The 21636-nt window shown below is 41.6% G+C and overlaps 1 protein-coding gene across 1 annotated transcript in view; it reads right to left on the reverse strand.

The window, feature by feature from the left end:
• The window catches only part of COG2 (component of oligomeric golgi complex 2), a 326732-nt gene that overhangs the window by 194193 nt on the left and 110903 nt on the right, over window positions 1-21636 (reverse strand). Inside the window, exon 7 of the mRNA XM_085611476.1 lies at window positions 8592-8771. Within this exon, the coding sequence (XP_085467602.1) occupies window positions 8592-8771 (180 nt within the window). The remainder of the gene's footprint in view (window positions 1-8591; window positions 8772-21636) is intronic.

Genomic DNA, 21636 nt, shown 5'->3' on the forward strand with positions numbered 1-21636 from the left:
ATGGTGTATCCCGTTACTTCACGGTCTGTGTATTTGGGGCCAGATGTACGACCGTTTTCTGCGGTCGCAAAGGGGTTTTAGGCTTGTTTGCGACCGCAAAAAACGTGTGGCCCATGTACCAACCCTATTTTCTGAGTCGCTCATCAATTAGCGACTCGCACAATAGGGTTAGCGACTCGCTATTAGGAAGGGGTGTACCAAGGACATCCCTTCCTACTAGCGACTCCAAAACCAATGTATGAATGTTTTGCAACCGCAATTGTGGTAGCAAAACACTTTTAGTTTACCACCCTTCTCAGAAAGGTGGTAAGGCATTCGCAAACAGGAAGGGGTCCCCCTTTTGAAATGTATACACAATTATTTTTTAAGGGCAGGCAGTGGTCACAGGGACCACTGCCTGCCATTTAAAAATAAAACTTCAACGTTTCTTTTTTAAATGCATCCCGTTTTCCTTTAAGGAAAACGGTCTGCATATGAAAGAAAAAAAACAGCTTTATTTAAAAGCAGTCCCAGACATGGTGGTCTGCTGACCCCAACAGGCCACCATCTCTGGGAGTGCTAGACATTCCCAATGGGGTCACAAATTGCGACAGCCTCAATATTCATGAGGCATGCAATTTGCGACCACATTGGGAATCGCAAACAGTGTCTCACACACTGTTGTACATAGCATTTTGCAACTCGTAATTTGGCGCAATTTGCGAGTCGCAAACTGCTTTGGTCGTCGCAAAATGCATTGGTCGTACATCTGAACCTAAATTCTTCAAATTATTCAAGTTTAAAACTCAAGACCACTTTCTACATGTTGGGGTAGGCGGTCCTAATATTCTTCATTAAACAGGCCTTTTACGTGCCAACTGTAATAGAAAAATACAAGTCACGGATGTATTTATCATATCATAGGCCAAATTTAGTAAAGAAAATTGGGAGAAGATAGTTGAAAATCAAAATGAAGCATATCAATACATAAATTAAATTATAAGTGAATCTCAGATAAAGTGAACAAAATGTATAGCTAAGCTAGAACCTATCATTTTTTAAACAATCCAGTGAGGGACTATCCTTAACCCAAGTCCTGCCACTTAAGTTAAAGTAAAGAATGACAAAGAAAAAAGGTACCATTACTTTTTTCTTTTGAATTTGTATGGGAGGATTTATACAAAGATTATTAATAAATCATTATCTAAACCGATTAATTCCCTTGATTCAGGCATTCAAATTGTTTTTTTCCCTAGATATTGTACCATTTCAATTTGGCCATAAAATTGCTGAATATTGCCACAGTTTCAACAAAAAGCTTTGTATAGATGCTGATACCAAACAAACATCTGACTGGATCCACTGTCCAGGTCTGTGGGCATAATATTAGTGTTATATCCTGACTTCATGGTTATGCATGCCCTGCCTGTAGAATCCTACAGTAATGACATGGTTTTGAATGTTGTCAGTCAAATGAGTCACAGTTGATTGGGCTGAGCTGCCTGCTGGCTGCTCCTGGTGGGGTCTTACCTTGATCTCTATCTGATCTACTTATGGTCTCTTTGTGATCTTGTACCATCTTCTAATAAACCTCCTTTTCATCTCAACTGCGTGGACTTGATCACTACAGAATTTTGGCGACGATCTTTAAAGAACCTACTTCTGTCACCTCTACAAGGACTTCAAGCAACTTAAAAGAAAGAACCTTCTGCAACTCAAGTCAAGTTACCAACTGGCATCCTGACCCCACCAGTGACCTCCAATCGGTCGCCCACAGCAGTCTGCCAGTTGTTCCTACGTGTCTGCGCAAGTGCTGTGCCCTCAGTGAGAGTAAGCCAGTCAACATCTTTAATGCTTTCGCTTTGTGCTGTGCCTTCATGTGAGGGTAAGCCTAATAACGTCTGGGAAATGCTGTGCCTTCAGTGAGGGTAAGCCTGCTTGCCATCGTCTACGCTTTGTGCTGTGCCTTCAGTGAGGGTAAGCCTGCCTTTCAACAACGTCTGTCTTCAGTGCCACGCATCATTGTCTACACTGTCTGGTAAAGAAGTATGCTGTTTCATATGTCTGCTAGCCAACCTGTGATGGAGACTGCCATGCCCACTTCATTTTACACTCCTTACATTTATTGATGTTTCTTGCGCTTCAACCTTTGACAACTTATTGTAATTTGGCTTACAACGTACAGCTGCTGCCATTCAACAGAAATCTGGTTTTCTCGCACTAAGGCAAGCTGTCTTTGTTTCACGCTGGAGCTTTAACTCGTTTTCACATGTATCTGGAGAGTTATTTTTTTTGAAGCTGAGATTTATGGTCACTGACAGCGTATGGGAGCAAGCGCAATCTACTGAGGCTGCCTGTGTATTCTGACTGGCTCTACACAAAAGGTTTTTCTCCCATTGCTGCGAGCACTTTGGTGATCTGTGCGTTGCCTCTAATTACACGGTCGGCGATAGTGGGTTTTGGAAAGTCACTGCCATCTAATTACAGGTCAGACTGTTTTTTTTATGTCTGCTCGTGTTTTCATTTAAAAATTAAAAATGGGCATTTTCAAAGCGCTTTGGCAGTCATTTCAGTTATTGCAGTTGTCTTTGTAACATTTAAACACGCCACGAGGCACTTCTCACCTCGAGCCTTGGTCGCGTGGTTTTCCTTCAGCTGGTCTCCCAGTTTCCAAGGAACTTCCTCTATGACGATTCCTCTTCGTGTCATTACTGCTGCTTGGCAATTTTTAAAGCACGCTGGTGCCGTAAGCCACCCTGCAGTGCGTGACACAGCGTGCCGCCATTTTGGGTTTGTCCCAACACCAGTGTACATCGTCGAAGATCTCAACCATGTTTTTGGTGCCAACCATGTTGTCCGTGTTTATAAAGTTTCATTCAGTTTCAAAGGTGTCGGTTGGCTTTCCATTTCAAACATCGTTGCAGCTCTTGCAGTTCCTTCGCTACAGGTACTATTTCTGCTTTAACACTTGGTGACTCCTACGTGTTATCATATTTGGGTTGCTGGATGATTTCACAAAATGTATCTGCTTTGCTCTGCCAACCACGTTTTAGATCCTGATCGAAACAGCACTTCAACATTAACAGTGACTCATTTTATCCTTGTTTATTCAAGTGGAACGTGCTAATTTTCGAAACTGTGGACTGAGTTTTGTTTTTGCGCAGCTATGTTCTTCTGTTTTCTTTGCCAGAATTTCGCTGCCATCTAGTGGCTAAATTAGTTTGGAGACTTTTCATATTATTTACAAGATGACTTTGACCACGCATGGCATCAGTTATGTTTCTCGTTTTGAAAGACTGCGGTTTTTTTCTTCAAGATGTGTGTGTGTTTCTCTGACATGTCATATGAACGATGGTATCATTCTTCATGTTGGGTTCTCTCACCACCATGACGGCACTCCAGTAATGTGTTTATGCATGTTCTCTTTACAGTTGTAAAGGTTACAGTCTTTTTGCAGCAGTGCGGGTTCCTACCCATACGCTTTCTAATGTACCTGTCTACAAGGTGCGTCTATGCAAAGGTTGCAGTCATTTTGTATTAATCAATTTGCGGGTTCCTACCCGTACACTTTCTAATGTTCCTATCAACAGGGTGTGTCTATGCGAAGGTTATATTCTGCGTCAACACCTCATTGCTTGGGTATGTTTGTTTCTATCCCCGTGACAGGCACTCCTGTGACTGTTACATTATATTTCGTTTATGGTGCAATTTGTTGACATTCAAATGTTTTACTTGTACATGCTCAGTGGGACCATTTTCTCTCACGAAGTCACATGTACGTTGGCAGCAATGTTATCTCTTTATACACCTGACTTACGCAAGCCTGAAGTATTTTCAAATTGTAACATTGTCTGGTGCACAACATGTTTGCCTCTACATGAGGTGTTTCAAATGGGGTACATTCCCATCTTCTACAGTGCACAACATTTATTGTCTTTACCCGTTGTTGGGTATTAGAGTTTAGTCTCTTCACAACCGTGCACAATATATTTTAATGTGGAGTGTTTATTGGGTTTTATCTCATCAGTTTAGTGCACAGTGTGCACCCGTTCATCACCCGTTTTTTATATTTCCTTCACAGGGTATTTGGGCTTAATACATTTATCCTACATAGGGTGTGTTTGACCCCTTGGTGCACAACTTTGTTCTACCTCCCTCCAGGGAGCTATGCATGGGTGTAATTAAATATATGTGTTCACACCCATACCATAGGGGTATTAACGCTAGGTTTTGTTCTGATTTTATTTCCTATCTTTTTACACTCAAGGCGACTATGCATAGGTAAATGTCCCTTTGCAACTCATGTATTTTACTGTCACTAGAGATATGTTTTGGGTGTACAGTTTACAGTCCAATTTGCTCCACGCAGGGTGTACGTTATGGGCGTCAGTCCCATCTGCTTATTTGTGCATGAATCAATCAATCTGACACACTGTCTGGCGAAGAAGTATGTTTGCTCATGTGTGTACAAGTCAACTAGATTTCGTCATATGCAGAGGTTATTTCTTCATATCAAGCATTCTTGGCATTTGTTTTTTTTTATTGTCTACTTGATTTTGTGTTCCTTGTCGAGTGAAGTGCTCGTCTAGACTTAGAAGCCTGCTGGATATTGTGTATTCAACCGAGTGTTGTGTGTTCAATTGTTACAAGGGAAATACATTTTCTATAACGTTTTGAGTAATTGTTTTTCAGCGAGGCTACATGGCAGTTCAACCGCTGTGTTTTTTTAAAAACTCCTCGTGCCTCTCTACCACGCACATTATCTCGCACTCAGCCATACAGAGCTTCTCTTGCCTCCGTGGTGTTTGTGCACAACGTCTAGGTTTCAATCCTGGGTGTTTCGTCATCGGTGCATGTGCACCTTAACAGACCTTCACACAAGGTTCATTGTTTGGTTAATATTTTGTCTCATAGTACATTATGTGTACATCCACTATGCACAATCTCTTGACCTCTCCGGAGGTGTGTTAGTTAGGTTTTTGCATTTCATCCCGTACGTAACATATGACCTCCAGTCGAGGTGCGTCCTAACTTGGACATTACATTACAAGACGTATACATTCACTACAATGCACGTTCTTATTTTACTTAAGGTGGTTTTTTTTTAAGGGGATTGACAGTTTGTATTGGTTAATAAGTTAGGAAAAGTCACACGTACATGTCTTATTTAGTAAAACACACCAACCAGCTGGGTTACTAGGTGATTGAAAGACAGCACCCGAGTATTCTGTCTATTCAGTATTACCTTAACATTTATATTAAGAAGTGTATTGTGTGGGGTGGTATAGTGTTTGTATCATCTTCGCAAAGTCCTCATGCATATTTGTAATATTTTTTTTTATAGTGAACTATGTTTTCTACTGTTTCTGCTCAAATGCTTATATGCACCATATAGATACTGGGGAACGTTAGGCATGTTTATGTTTTGTCCCTTATGCTTTGGTGCCTTGTGTTTTCTAAAGCTCGGGTGAGTAGTCGCTCACCGGCGTGGGATCACCGGTCTATCTTCATCACTTTTGTCCATGGACCCTAGGTATACGTCAAGTTGGTAAACACCGTCAAAAGAGTCCATTTCACTATTCTGTTTTCACTTTCATGGAGGATCTATGTAAAGGTTCACCGTCAAGAGTCCCTTTTTGCATGCTTTTTGCTTCCCTACTCTAGCTCTGCATTGTGTTTCAGTTGTACAATGATTTTCTTGGATTTACATTGTGAGTTCAAGGACCCGAAGTTCTCACTTTTGGAGTCCATTGTTCATTTGTTATTTTCACATTACAGTCTGTTTTCACCATTTTTTTTCTTCATGGGATTGTACGATTAGTTCAGTTGTTCTACATTGTACGTTTAGCTATGGGTCTTAGTCCCTTTAGCACATTTATGCATTATATTGGAATATTGTTGTTAACGTTCTCCACATGCTGTTCAAAGATTCTTTGGTCATGATCCATATACTGTCTTGACATTGACGAAGTTGTTTTTTGTTATTGTCACTTGTTCCCTTGTCCTTCCTTTTGCTTTGTAAAAAGGAGGATGGGTTGTACCTATTTTCTTCGCTTCATTCTTCTCTTTACTTTGATATGTTCTATACTCGCTCGCTCTCCCCTTTCGTTTTCTTTCCATTTTGCTTTTCTGTTTTTCCTCTTTCAGGTTTCTTCTTCCTGTTTCTGTCATGGTTGTTCTTTTGTTTATTTGGGAGAAAGGGTGGTATGTTATATCCTGACTTCATGGTTATGCATGCCCTGCCTGTAAAATCCTACAGTAATGACATGGTTTGTAATGTTGTCAGTCAAATGAGTCACAGTTGACTGGGTTGAGCTGCCTGCTGGCTCCTCCTGGTGGGGTCTTACCTTGATCTCTATCTGATCTACTTATGGTCTCTTTGTGATCTTGTACCATCTTCTAATAAACCTCCTTTTCATCTCAACTGCGTGGACTTGATCACTACAATTAGCTACCTTAAACAAGTGATCTACTTGACTTCACCAGAAAAAAGCACCTTGGACAGGAGACTACTGCTTCCTGCGAATTGTAAAAGTACTAATCGAATTCTAAAATTTGTCAAGTGCAATTATTTCAACATTGCCAGTCTTCTGTAAAATGGGTTAGTGAGTTTTAAAAGTGACCTCGCTCGAGCTAGCAGAAACCTCATTGCACTGTTGATAGAAGTAACAGCAAAAGAACCCTAACTTGACTCAGACTAGGAAAAAAAAAGACTACTAAGTCTCAGTTAGTAACATTATTGTGGAACACGATGAAAGACATCTTAGAAACTTGAAGACGTGCTGCGAAGCTAAATCAGCCTCAATTTGAAGTAGACTACTTTTATTTTTTTAAATGAAAAAAAAATCTTTCCTTTTTATTTTGAAATGACAAAAAATAGCACAGGAAAGAAACACTTTACCAATCACAATAGTGTTAAAGAATGTTTTGCTTTACAAAGGATAGGAGCATTCATACATTCTATACTGAATATCCACATTTCAATAGGACCTATATGTGCAGAGAATAGCAAGATGTATTTTCCAAATACCCATCCAAATGTCTTTTGTTTTTTTAAAGAAAATAGTTATTAGTTTGGTGGTACATCCGAACCAAGTTTGACCATTTTGCTGAGTGATTCATATTGAATGCAGTACTGGGAAGATCAGTATTTTCATGGTCATATGTTGGGAACAGTAACACACAAATGTATGTCCTTCAATGAGAAATGAGGGAAAAATGTGGGTGCCTAGGAGGTCACACCGTTGCACACACTTGGGGGCCAATCTGTCACGTCAGCAGAGTCTGAAGTCCAACATTATTAAACAATATTTGATGTCTGTAACACCTCTGCATTTTGAACGGTTTCACTTGCCACACAGAAAAAGATTAGTTTGGGGCATATGGTCCTCTAGTTCGTGAGAGTGTAGGGCAAGCTAAAAATCAAACGATGTGGATGTGCGTGCAAGTCAAGTAAAACTGTTAATGAAGACTGAAAAGTAAAAGGGGAAGGGGCACTGCTTGCATGCCTTCCTTGCAGCTGGGAAAGAAGTTCAATGTTAGAGTGCTGGACTTGATAAGGGCAGGTGGGCAGAGAGAGGGTCTAAGAGTTCTACGGTAGAGAGATGAAAAGATTTTCCACAATTGGGGGGTGCCCAGAGAAGGAGACTGGACTAGAAGATAGAGTAACAGCAAGGGTAGCCGAACCAATCAGGATGGGGAAGGAGGCATTAAAGGAACCTGCGACTAACATATGTTGTTCTCCATTTCCACTCATTGACGAGGAGCTGAGCATATATTCTTAAGAGGGATGCTAAAAAAGCGTGTATAAGCCACTTAAATGCTTTATAGCTGTTAAAGGATTGAATAATGATTAGAACAAAAAGTACTAAAATGACATGACATGCTATTAAAACACAATATTTACCAACGGTTCTTCTGTTTGCACTATTCCTTTTTTTTCTCCAACACAATAATTACTAGCATCAAGACTACCATACTGCTGGTCACGCAGTGTGCAACTGGCCAGAAAGAGTGTTGGGCATTACAGAAAGCACGTTCTAGGAATGATTTCCCTGCAGTTATTTCAATTGTAAAGCTCACTGTTCTTAGTTCCACCTCAAATTTATGGCACACTTACCTTCTTTCGTATGCAAACATTTAAAAAGATAACGATTATGCAAAGGATTTTAAAAAGTTTACAATATGGAAATGCATCAGAAATTGTTCTATTAAATGCAGATCCTATGGGATACAATTGGTCAGGTATTTCGCTGATGTATTGGAATGAAATCACTTAAAAGCACTGAAATATAATGCCATAGAGCACGCCCTCCAATTCACACTAGGAGTGGTGACATATAACCTGCCCTCAGCTCTTCTCAAGCTACCAAATGAGCTTGTTTTAAAAGTGCCATTGGACATTCTCTGAATTGTGGAATCTCCAAAAGCTTTCCAGCTGCTAATGACAGTTTTGGCTCCTTGTGCTACCCCTCACAAAATCAGAGGTTCTTATGGTGTTTTAGAACAGTTATGCGGTTGAGAGTGTCTAGATTTAGCCATTTTAAACAATGATTTTCAGTTTGTGAAATCTAAAATAAACATCCTACAGCCTGGGACGCAGTGTGACCTACCTCATCCATGTACGGTTTTACAAGCACCTGACCAACCAGTGCTTCTGCATCTCTTGTTTTGTCAATTGTTGCGTAAGTCCGCAAGCAGTGACGTATTATGTCAACATTGGAATTCTGAAGGCCTTCCAAAAGTAATCCTTCCAGTGACTGCTGCAACACAGCTGTGATCCCAGCAATACGCTTCAAAGGGGAACAGAACACATATGACATAAGTAAAATAGTACCGATCCATTGTTCTACATGAAAAAATGTAGGCTTCCATCATGCATTAATAGCTTTGTGGTACGCAATCTTTGTAATTATGAACGCTTAATGAGAGTCAATGACTGGCAGCTCAACTGTTACAGGGTCTTAAAATTACCTCAGATAGACTGTTCCTGAGGAAAGCTAGGCTAGATGTAGACCTCCCGCTCAACTATTGCCTAGCTCCAGACTGGAAAGGGTATTCAATTCCCAGTTGTCAAGCACTCTTACAGCCATTAGCTTATTACATATTGCCAAGTAAAGTTATAGGATAGAACTCTGCTGAGCATGGAAGAGGACCACATACGAAAGACATCTGAGCTTGTGTTTAGTATGGGACTTTGTGCAATACCATTTAACAACTGAGTCTCAATGCACAAAGAACAAGCATTTGCAATGCAATAGGTCTCGCATGTGCGAGAGTTTGAGCTATTGGTATTGTAAATGATAATGCCTTTTATTTATGTCTTTACAAAACCTGCAAGTGGTGTGTTAACACCGCTTGCAGGTTTTGTAAACACATAAATAGAAGGCATTGTCATGTACCATGCCAATAGCTCAAACTCTCGCAAATGCAAGACCTCTGTGGCACCCTCGCTTTAGCTTTGAACATTGCAAGCTAAAGCGTGGGGCCGCGATTGCTTCAAAAGTAAATAGAAAAAAATATATTTTTCTATTTTGTTACTTTTGAAGCAATTGCGGCACCCGTGATTTAGCTCAAAATGTGGAAAGCTAAAGTGTGGGTGCCGCAATTGTAACAAAAGTAACCAAATAGAAGGAAAAAATGGTAGCCGTAAGCTTTTTTTTCTGTTTATTTAGTTTGGTTACACTGACGGCACCCGCGCTTTAGCTTTGAACATCTTAAGCTAAAGTGCGAGTGCCGCGATTGCTTCAAATGCAAGATTAAGGGCACTTTAATCTGTTGAAATGGATGTCTCTCTGAAGAAATGCTTCAAAAATCCCAAAAAGAATTTTCATATGTTACTTCTACAACCAGCCTTGAGCTTAGTGGGTTGGCCTGAATGATCATTTTCTTGTTTTATATGGTCAGAATTACAACAAGCATTTGCAATGCAATAGGTCTTGCATTTGCGAGAGTTTAAGTTATTGGCATTGTAAATAACAATGCCTTTTATTTGTTTTTAAAATCAACACATAAATAAAATGCAATGTCATTTACAATGGCAATAGCTCAAACACGCGTAAATGCGAGACCTATTGCATTGCAAATGCATGTTTCTTCTAACTATTTGTTTTACCTGAGCCCAGCTTTAACCATGGCTTCCTGGGTTTGAGTGAAATGTAGGCCTTTGTCACTGGAATATGCTGTTAGTATTGTGGAAATATTACTTTCGTTCTTAGCCTGGAATCTATGCACCTGAAATGTTGAAGTTCCTTTTTGTGTGAAAGCAAGGAAACTGAACAATTCAAATAAATTAAGCTGCTCACAAACTACCAAAGTTTTAGTAGTTTTGAGATTAATTTGTATTCATCCCAGTTTATCAGTTGGGGTGTTTCCCATCTGAAAATCGTGGTTGCCGGTCTGGTAGGTACACAAATAGACAGCACAATGAGATATTGATACTTAAATACCCACAGAACCAGATACGGGTACAAGTGTAACCACATTGTAAGAGGAAAAGGGCAGTTTTGTGTCTACTTTGGATATTAATCCCCGGATGTCGATTACGTTGCACAGTGTCAGGTAAGTTTGAATAGGAATGCTTGAAAAATTATCCGAACCACTGGTAATTACTTGGTAACTCTTTCCAGACCATTCTTTACCTGCTCACTGTGCCATTACATTCTGGGATCAACCACATGGAAATCGAACTTGGCCCCAATTGTCAAGGAACGGGAAGTGCATATCAAGGGCTAATGGTATGCTACAGAACAGAAGACCTAGGGCTCTGAATCTTCAAATCTCCGACCCATGCTAGGTGAAGTTCTATGCCTGGTTTGCTTGTTCATTGCTTTTAATGATGCATGTTTCACATTTTTTTCATAGCTGTACTTCTGCAGGAGGTTTGTGCTATGAGAACTAATGTCTGTTTTGTTTCTCTGTTTCGCAGGATGTCCGAAGCACCCTGAGCAGGTAAGTCTGGTTTGCAGTGACCAGGTTGGCGTACTGAAGGTCACTGGTGAGCTTGCATACACTCTGGACAGGAAATGCCATGGGACAACTTAATATTCTAATTATAAGCTTTCTGTCACAGGTCCCCAAATGTGTTAACAGACAATGGAGCACCAAGTACAATATTGAAAACCTTCCAGACCTCCACTAGATTGCTGACAAACCTCATGGGGATGACAAATCTCCAGTGTTCTAGAGAAACTCCACTCAAGTTGCTGAAACTTGCCTTAATTTTCCTGAAACTTACTTGTAGTGCACTGGAATCCATAGTCCCTAAAAGCCTGCACAGTCATTCATCGGACTCTCCCTTGTCAGACACCTACATTCCTCAATATCCTATTCTAGTATTTTAAGAAGCCTTTGTTTCCTTTCTTTAGAAGCTTGACTCCAGTGGGATGTAACCTCCTTCCCATTATCCTATTCTTCTCCATTTCTCTTTAACATTCCACCAATACTCTGTATCCTCCTTTAAGATTAAATATGTCACTGCTTTAATCCCGTGTAAGGGTTCTACTCAAAGGCACGGGGACCCTTATTCACTCTGATCTTATGTCTTGAGACAGACATTGAGTTGCTATCGCAGCTAGACTTGAAATCTGCCTCCTGTATTTTCGGCATGGCCAATATTTTCATGTCAAGACGGTTGGGGGAAAATAATCGGGGTATATGTGACAAATAACCAGTATTTCCCCGAAAAAATACAAACAAACAGCACATAAAAGTAAAAAAAGCTTCTAATATTAAAACAAACTGTAAACCCTTGGAAGTGATTTTATAACTGAGGCAGAATTGCCATGTAAAAAAATACAATGGAATTTACAGAAAGTCTTCTCCAAGTACCAGCTCCAGGCTCTTCGTGATCTTAAAAAATGAGAGAATAGCCGGTGTTCTTTGCTTCTCTTGGGAATATAGGAATCCTAATCATAGCATAAATGCATTTGCACTACTCCGAAGAATAAACGCACGGGTGGCCGCTGCCAGACCTGGATAGTTCTTCTCTAGACAGAAAAAAGTTACTAACACCTTAGCCTGAGGTATTGAATTATTTGTTTATACAGTTACGTTCCGTAGGTGTGCATAAGGTTACCAAGAACACCGAGATTGTGAATGGCGTGTGAGAAGTACAAGTAATGAGTGAAATGCACTATTTATTCTTCTATGGGCAAATCACAGAAGGGCACGCAAGTAAATTTCATGCTTCGTTAGTAGCGAACAGTACTGCACCAATATATAGAGGAGTATTTGAGAACAGAATAAACAACACCCCAAAAGACAAGCATTGAAAGCGTGCGTCATCGCGATCGCTCAAAGCGAAAGTGATCGCGATGACGCACAAGTTTTCAAAGTGCTGCTGAAGTCTAGTGCACGGTCACGTGAACGCAAGCGCTAGGCCAGCCAGCAGCACTTTGAAAGCTCACACACAAAATGTCTCTCCGAGCCAGCGCATGGGCTGGGCTCAGCGAGACCTATTTAGGCCAGCCAGCAGCACTTTGAAAGCTCACACACAAAATGTCTCTCCGAGCCAGCACATGCGCTGGGCTCAGCGAGACCTAAAAAGCACCTGTCTACCAGTCAAGGATGGTGTTTTCTCATGTAGATACATACAGAGGAAAGTATCAGGGGGAGCCTTTGGATTCATCAGTATTATGTGACAACATACACACATGACCACTTGCAGGAAACAGCAGACCAATACTCTTTAACGTTTGTAATCACATCACACAGCAATTGTCATTCCTCAGCCTAATTTTTAGAAGACCAACAACACTATGATTCTATAAAACAAAAAATAAATGTGAACTGGGAAGTGAGAAACCACATTTCTGAACCCACCTATAGGACAAACATCCATTTATCTACCAAGGGTCCAAAACAGTTACAGAATGGCTGTGATAAACTCAAGTACTTGGGAATGCCACATAGATCTGTACAGGCTGGTGAAGATCCTTAATTGTGAAGAATACTTAAAATAGTCCACACATTGTTGGCTGAAGTTACCAAGGCATCAGGACAGAGAAATACTTGATCTTGCAACCATATCAGTGGGACCCCACATCAGGTTGGTTCTCAGAGATAGTCACTTAAGCTACACTGAAGCAGAAACGTAGGGCCTTGAACTAATATTGCAAATACCACATGATGAGTCTGAGGAGCCTCTTATGAGTAAACTATATAGGGTAGTGCAAGCATTTACTAAGCTCATGGAGCACTACCATTCTCCTTTCGCAATGCCCAGTAAGATAAGAATTAGCGCCACAATATTTACATTTACTACAAATAAAAACGTATAAATGCTGAAGGCCTTCAAGTCAGCAGAAAGTATAGTTATTCTTCCATATATGGTGGTAGTAGACTTTGTTAATACATTAGCAGATTTGACAGTTGACATTAATACATTGGCAGTTCCCACCAGATCACAACTTGTTCCACCCGAAAACTCATTATGTGCATTTACCATACTGTTACAAGGTGATCATCCCACTACACCATTTTCTTTACTGAGCGGATGTACATCAAACTCTTCTTCCTCCCCCCACATCCATAATCTAGATCCAACAGCATCAACACACTTCTTTCCTTCTTGATCCCTACACATACTTTTGTTGTACTTAGACAGTTTACTGAAATACCAGATCTTACTATCATTTCATTTTGCAGAACATGCATGCACATTCTTCACTTGGAGCGGTTTAGAAAATGTACTACATCCCTTCCGAATTTTCCAATCTAATTTCACACACAGCCAATTACCACTTTGAAGCCCAACTTACTGCACGCTGTGCTTTTTGTCGTAATACTCTTTTATAAGTCTTCCGTGCCTTCAATAGCTCTAATCACCCAAGGAGACCATTTCCTTTGGAGCTCTCAGGACATCCATGCAGTGTTGTCCTTAGTGAAAGGCTCCTGTCCTTTCAAAACTTAAAAAGGACTATAACCAGTAAGAGTAATTCTGTAGGACAAAACCAATCTACTAGTTTCTCCCAATCCTTAACAGCATTTATAGGAACTTGTATGCTTCCCACAATCAGCCTGTTGAACTGTTCCACGGCCCCATTTCCTCCAGGGTAATATACTTCCATGTATTTTGCCTTGATCCCATTTCTGGCAAGAAGGCTTATAAACCTCTCTGCCATGAACTGCAGACCATTATCGCTCAACAAGGATTTGGAATACTTTCTCTTAAAAAGATCTTTCAAGGAAGGAACTCATGACAGCAGAATCTACTCTAACTTGAACATCTATTCAGGTCACTTAGAATACAAGCCAAGAAGAACTATATTTGACTTATATAGTCAAAAATTGGATCCAGAATATCGACAGCTTCCCAGGAACCTTCTGGAATTTCCCTAGAACCCAATCGAGGCCTGAAAACTGTCTGGGACTTATCCGCATTCGCACATTGTTCATACGACCTCACAAACGTCTCCATGTCCACATCTACTCCAGGCCACAAGCACGAAGCCTTTTTTTCTTTTTAACAATACCCCAAGTGCCTTCATGCAGAATACCCAAAATACTTTGTCTAGGTAGGCTCTCTCAATAGGAACCCAAGACCAGAAATTGACAATTCATCCTTAAATTCACAGAACTTCTTGCACTCTTCTCCCAGTTTATTCTTGCAAGGCCATCCCTGCACAACACGCTTCATTAATCTACTCCGCATCTAATCTTCCACTTAACCATGCAACCAGTCCTCCTTCAAAATGGTTTCACTGTCACCGTTCACCATTGCTGCACTGTACTCACCCCATTCATTGGACATTTCCTACTGCAAATGCAGCAGAGGCCTGCTCAAATAATCTCCTACCTTGTTCTGAAGTTCCAGTAGATACTCAACAACATAGGTACAATTCAACAGCCTCCTGGACATCCTAGCTATGCAAGGAGTCGCCTTCACTGATCCTTCAGGAGTCAACACTTTGATCAACAGCTTGTGATCTGTGCGCAAAGTAAAATTTGAGCCCAACAAGTACTCTCTAAATGTTTCTGCCTCTCTTGCACACAACAACATTTCTTTCTCAACAACCAAGTATTTCTCCTTAGTCGGTGACCGAGAATGTGAAGCGAATGACACTGTGCTCTCTACACCATTCCCAGAGACTTAAGATAAAACTACCCAGAGATCACTAGCATCAGTAGATAGTAAAGTGCGAGTGGTAGATTCATATCCCTGTAAGGGAACTGCAGCACAAATATCATCCTCAATTCTCTAGAATTCACTCTGCGAATTGTCATTCTAAGTGAACTTCAAACGTTTCTTCAAAAACTCTCAAATTGAAAGTTCTTTCTGCAAAATTCCTCACAAACTTAAGAGTTGAATTGAGACAGACCTAAGGAGGAGCCCTTACACACATCCAATTCAAAGAATAAAACAATCATTCAAATAGATTAGAAGTCCAAATACTTTTGTTTTCAAACAATGTCCTTGTGTAAGTGCCGTCCACAAAGGAAACTCAGATGTTGATTAAGAAAGGTTTGTTTCAATCTTTATTCTTCATTCTAATTCCATTAAAAACAGACAGCAACAGCCCCGCCAATACATTTCGCCCCCATCCCCGACTTCATCAGGGCAGGGGAAACAGCATAAATGTGTCTGAATAATGTGATGCATGTGAGAAAGTGCCCTCTTTCTTGCATGGTATGCCACCACTTTTTGCTGAATTGCTGTGTGCCCTGGGCTCCTGCTAATCAGGTACCCAGGGCCTGTGTTCCTTCCCTAAACCTGCATTGAAGCCTAAACCCAATTGGCATCTCTGGCCACATGTCAGCCCCTGGTAAATGGTACCACAGGTACCCAGGGCACTGTGACCAGAGAAGGCCTCTAAGGGCTGCCGCACTTATTGTGCCACCCTTAGAGGTCCTGTGCCCTGATACTCACACACTGCCTTTGCAGGCTGCGTGTCTTGGTGCAGAACAAAAGAAAGTCGACATGGCACACATCCCTGTGTGCCATGCTCACAAACCACTGCCCTGGCATACATCAGTCACCCCTCTAGCTGGGTGCCCTATGCCAGTGGTGAGGGTACAGGTGCATGAGCCCTGTACCCCTACAGTGCCCAAGTCCATTCCTGGGCCCTGTAAGTGCAGTGTTGCCATTAAGAGTATATGGTGCTGAGAGTTTGTCATTACGAACTTCACAGCACCATGATGGCTACACCGAAGACTGGGAAGTTTGGTATCAAACTTCTCAGCACATTAAACCCACACTGATGCCAGTGTGGGATTTAATGTACAATGCAAGACAGAGGGCATCTTAGAGATGCCCCCTGAAATTCGACCAACTTCTAGTGACCCGACTGAGTGGCTGCGTAGGCTGCAACCACCAGACATGTTTCTGGACCCCTGGGTCGAAAGCCTGCTGCTCTCGGGGGCCTAAATCAATGCACATCCTGGGACGAGGTGCCAATGCTCCTCCCCCGGAATGGGCAGGGTTCACGAAGGAGAAGCTTCAAAGGGATGCCACCTTTGTGAGCCTCTCCAGACCATTTGCTACTTTCAGCAACTGGTCCCCACTGGTACTATCCCCCACTTAGGGCGGGAGAACCGGCGGGAAAATCAAGTGAGGAAGGGAGGTGTGCCCATCTCTGTCAACTCCACTCCTCAGGTGGGGGAGGCGAGGTGAAGCACAACCTCGAGTCCCTGCCATCTTGAGGATGGGGGACCATGCCAACCAGGGACAGGCTCCTGCCCCCCTACCACAGGAGAGAGGCAGAATAGGGGGCGTACCCACCCCAGGGAAGGGACCCATTGGTCCCTACCCTTTACCTACCTGTAACACCCCTAAATTTAGTATTTAGGGGGCACCCTGATCCCTACTTCCTCAGATTAGAAACCACAAGAAAAGAAGATCAGAAGAAGGACTGAAGAGCCGTGCAGAGCTAACAAGAGGACGACACCCACTGACATGGCCCCAGCCCTATCTCCCCTCGAACCTGCTTTTGCGAAATCCTGGCGTGTCCTGCAGCCAGCAACCTCACAAACCCCAGAGGACCTGCTTGCCTTCACTTCCAGGACTCTATCTCCTGAGAACACCGGACGTGTTTAAACTGCAGCTTCTGGTGCCAACCAGAGACCGCGAATCCAGCACACTCTGCACCTGCCGACCCCGGCCCGAGCTCGGGTGAACCAACACCACGAGGAGGTCCCCCCGGCGATCCTGACCCGAGATCTGGCGACCCCCGACCTGCCTCAAGCCTCCTGACGACGCCTGCAGCCTCAATCCAGAGGACCCCCCTCTACTGCGACCAGAGCGGGTAAGAAAATCCGAAGTCAAAAGCCACCCCTGCACCCGAAGCCTCACGGCCTTGTGTGCCCAGACCAACGGTGCCTAATCAACCCACGAAATCCCAACTTACCCCTCAAAGTGGTGGTCGCAGCCAGAAGATCCTCGTCCCCGAGCCTGCAGTGTTTCTTTGTTCCTGAGGTTCTCCATTGAAAACAGGGCATCCAACCACAAAACAGCACCCTGCACCTGGCCGCCCTGGTGCCGCTGATGGTGCACCTTTGGTGCTACTTTGGTCCCCAACTTGCACTGAGCTAAACCCTAGGAGCTTTGCTCCCAAAGGCGGGGGGCCTGCTAGCCAGCAGCCACCAACCGGAAGCCCCCTATCCTCCATAGGTAACATTGGGCCTCAGCACTCTGCACCCGGCCGCCCTAGTACCACTGAGGGTGTAATCACAGTTCATCACTGCCCCAGAACCTTAACTCCCACAGACGTTTACTTACCTGAAAACCGATAACCTATTTTTCTTCCATAGAATAACATTGACAATTTTCTTCGAAAAAAAATGACTGTGTGGAGTTTTGAAAACTTGAAATATTCCTTAAAAAACGAAATAATACCCAAAACGCATTTTCTCAACTGTTTTCAGGAAATGTCCAAGTGCTGAATCTAGGCATCCAGCACGGAGTTAGAAAAAGTATCGTAAAAGTTATGTACCTGCAATTTATGGTAGAAGCCCATTCATTTCAATGTACTGCTCCAAAAAGTTTCTAAGTGTGGAGTTTTGAAATCTGAAAATATTCTTTAAAAATCACACAAATAACAAAAAAGCATTTTCTCAACTGTTTTCAGGAAATGTCTCAGTGCTGAATCTAGGCATCCAGCACTGAGTTAGAAAATGTAACGAAAAAGTAACTTACCTGCAATTTATTGAAAAAGTCCATTCATTCTAATGTACTATACCTGCTAAGTGTTGCAATCTGCTACATTATCTGTAAACCAAAAACAGTATAATTTCTACTGCATTTTTGAACTGTATTACAAACAAAGTATCATATTACTGCAAAGTATTTATATGCTTACCTGTGCCAAGCTTGCTTGGTTCTAGAAAAATAAAACAGTGTATATTTTTATACAACAATAATTGGCCTTGAGTTCAGTTCTTGAGTGTGTACATCAGATTCTTAACCTGTCCTCTGATACTGCCTTACTGCTCGACCAAGCTACCACTTTAGAGAGTAAGGTTCTATCTAACTTTAACCTCTGCCTACATTTGGGGACTCTTGGACTCTATACACACTGTACCTCACCTTGGTGCAGTATATGTAGAGCCAGTTTCTTACAATGCGCTCATCTGATTCTGCTTTGTGGGCGGCACTTACACAAGATATTGTTTGAAAACGAGTGTGTTTGGACTTTTAGTCTATTTGAATGGATGTTTTTTCTCTGAATTGAATAAGTTTAAGGCCTTCCCCTTTGGTGGCATGTTATATTGGTTTAGTAAAGGATGTTGTTGGGCAGTTCAACCTCAGGGTTGCAGCCCCACTTTTATTAATTATTTGTACCAAACACCTGTGCAGTAAACATTTAACAAGTTCTGCCACGTTTGTTGGGATTAGACCTAAGAAGGACTTTACATCACCCCTATATGTCTGAACAGGAGCCTCTCTAATCAACTCTATGGTTTCTTTCTTAAGTGAGATCCCAGCTTCACTAACTTCATGTCTTCATGTCCCGAATAGTTGACTGATTTTCTACCAAACTTACATGTTCTCAACTCCCCTGTTTAGTCCTCAGTCTCCCCACAATTACTAATCTAGCATCATGTTCCCTTTTACTTCTTCCCATCAAGAAGATGTTATCCTGGAAATAAATCCCACCTTTACAATCAGAATCGACTCAATGACCTTACGTTCCAATTCCTTGGCAACTTCATCGGTAACACAATGGGATGTTTCTCACTTTATGACATACCGGTTTAGCATGGTCTTAGAGTACAATGTTCTGTACAAATCTTTTAAATTTGCCATCTGTACCAAAAAAATAAAAGTCAGGAAAATCTTCCCTAAACTTCTCACCCAATTCCAGTTCTGACTCCTCTAACAATAACACTTGATCCTTGCTATTAGGTACAACAGGATACCAGACTGCCTTTGATCAATCCAACCAAGAAATGAAGGCACCAATGCGGCTACATACAATTTTCCTTCTATTTTTCTTTGTCTGAACTCAAAGATCAATGGCCTGTAACCTAACATGAGAATAGTTTCTCCCTTGAATGTCACGGGATGGATATCGGAGTCAGCCAAATTATCATCCAACATCCACAACCTTTTCTTTTCACACAGACTTATTAACAATAGTATAAGGTGACCCAGAGTCAACCACTATCAACATTTTAACATCATTCTATTTCTATAGGACCGCTGGCTTATTTTTTGACATGACATCCAAATTTAACACAGGACATTCAATGCATAACACCCCTTTCGCATCACTAACCTCACCGTCATCAGAGTGGTCAGAATTAGATTTTTCAGATACCTATTTTACAACTGGATTTACTTCAGTTTTTCTTCCTACATACCTTTGTAAAATGCCCAGTCACCCCCACAGTACAAGCATTTGGCCTTAAAAGAAATCACAGCAGAATGAACCTTGCGATTCCAACACACTGTAACTGCAAGGTATGCATGTCATCATCAGCAGATGGCAGATAGCAATGAACAAGCAGCCCAGCCAACAAGCTGTAACTGCAAGCTGAGCTTGTCACCATCAGCAGTTGGTCGAAAACAATGAACATATGTCGCGGCCCAATCCAAAAATGCTTAACAATGACAGGATGGGTGTGAAACTGCAGTCGGATCAACGATGGCTGCAAGTCATGTCATGCCCACAGTTTGCGTATAGCACACAACATCCAACAGGTCACTTGCTCTTTGCCAGGCGACTCCACCCAAATCCTGGTGAGATCACCTCACAAAGACCTGGCAATCCAGGGTTGCTGGACACAGGCTCTCCAATGCTGCCTCAGCAAAAACACAGCGAACTGGAAACTTCAGGCGCTGCAGCCACCCATTACCATGGCCACTGAACGATCCAGGAAAAAAGCAGCAGCACTAAGGTAAGCTCCTCGTCTCATTGCCAAACTGAAGTGAACACGTGAAGCAGCATGAAGGTAAATCCAGGTTTAATCAGAGAGGAGGCACTAACTTCTGCTCACAGCACAGCACTCATTCAATTCACACTCTTCCCTGCATTCCAGAACATTTACAATACTATGGTAAGTGGCTATGGAAACTGGACAGTTCAGATACCTCACTGAGGTCTAGGTTTACAAGTGACAGGCACTTTACTTCTTCATAAAAGGAGTCCCTGTTGTTATCTCAGTAGCTATGAAGACAACCACAGAAGACGCAGAGGGAAGATCCAGGTACATAAGGTAAGACTTAGAATGCAGAGCAAAAATTACCTGTTCAGAATCATGGGTATTCTCATTGAATTCCTGAACAGTTTATTATTTAAGCACATGCGAGATATGCTAAAGCATATTTTTCAAATACATACAATTTCGATTTGAAAACCTAATTCTTTTAAATATGTAATATATACAAAAATGCCATTTTAACCAAATAAATTAAATAAATTAAACTGCCAAACACCATCTGGCAAAAAAGTCCCTAACTGAAAAAAAAGCAGCAAATGAGGTTTCCCTCATGAGAGTAAAAACCTTTTAATAATTACAGATGCTACATGTCCCATCTAGCAGAGCATATTTTGGGAGGCCGGCTTGAAGAATGACCTTATAAGAGCCCAGCACCATCGATGGTCTAAAGTATGGGGAGAAACATTAGATGACTATTAATTGAGAGAGAAAACAGATATTGGAGAAAAAGGATTACAAGAAAGCAATTTTCTATTATCCATCATGAAGTGTCGATATCAGACTCTGCATCAGTGCAGTACTAGTTGGCAAAGGCAGGACACTGTCTCTCAGTGACAACCCTGCAAGTATCTGGAGAAGGCACATTTCCTATTAAAGTAGCAAAGGTTAACATGTTGCCAGCTGCATGAGCTCTGTACTTACTCTGAGAACAATCAACTTTACGGTAAAACAATGATTACTGAGACTATCCACCTGATTAACGTTTATTTTGAGGGTGGAAATCCTATATGAACAGGATCACAGTTAAAAAATAACTGCTTACATTTTTATTATGCCATTGGCTTTGAATAAGTAATACCATATAGCCAATTTGTCGTCCAATATGTATAAAGATCTTTATGATACAGAGGATGGACTCTGGAAGAAAGTCAGAAGGGATACTGACGGATTAATAAGGAAATTGGAAATTCACTTTTTCAGAAAAGAAGGATGAGAAAAAAATATCTTGTTGTGATAAATCAAAGTACAAGGTTAGTCGGTACAAAGATACTGAAACCC

Source organism: Triturus cristatus, chromosome 6, assembly GCF_964204655.1.
Source record: "Triturus cristatus chromosome 6, aTriCri1.1, whole genome shotgun sequence".
Classification (NCBI taxonomy): domain Eukaryota; kingdom Metazoa; phylum Chordata; class Amphibia; order Caudata; family Salamandridae; genus Triturus; species Triturus cristatus.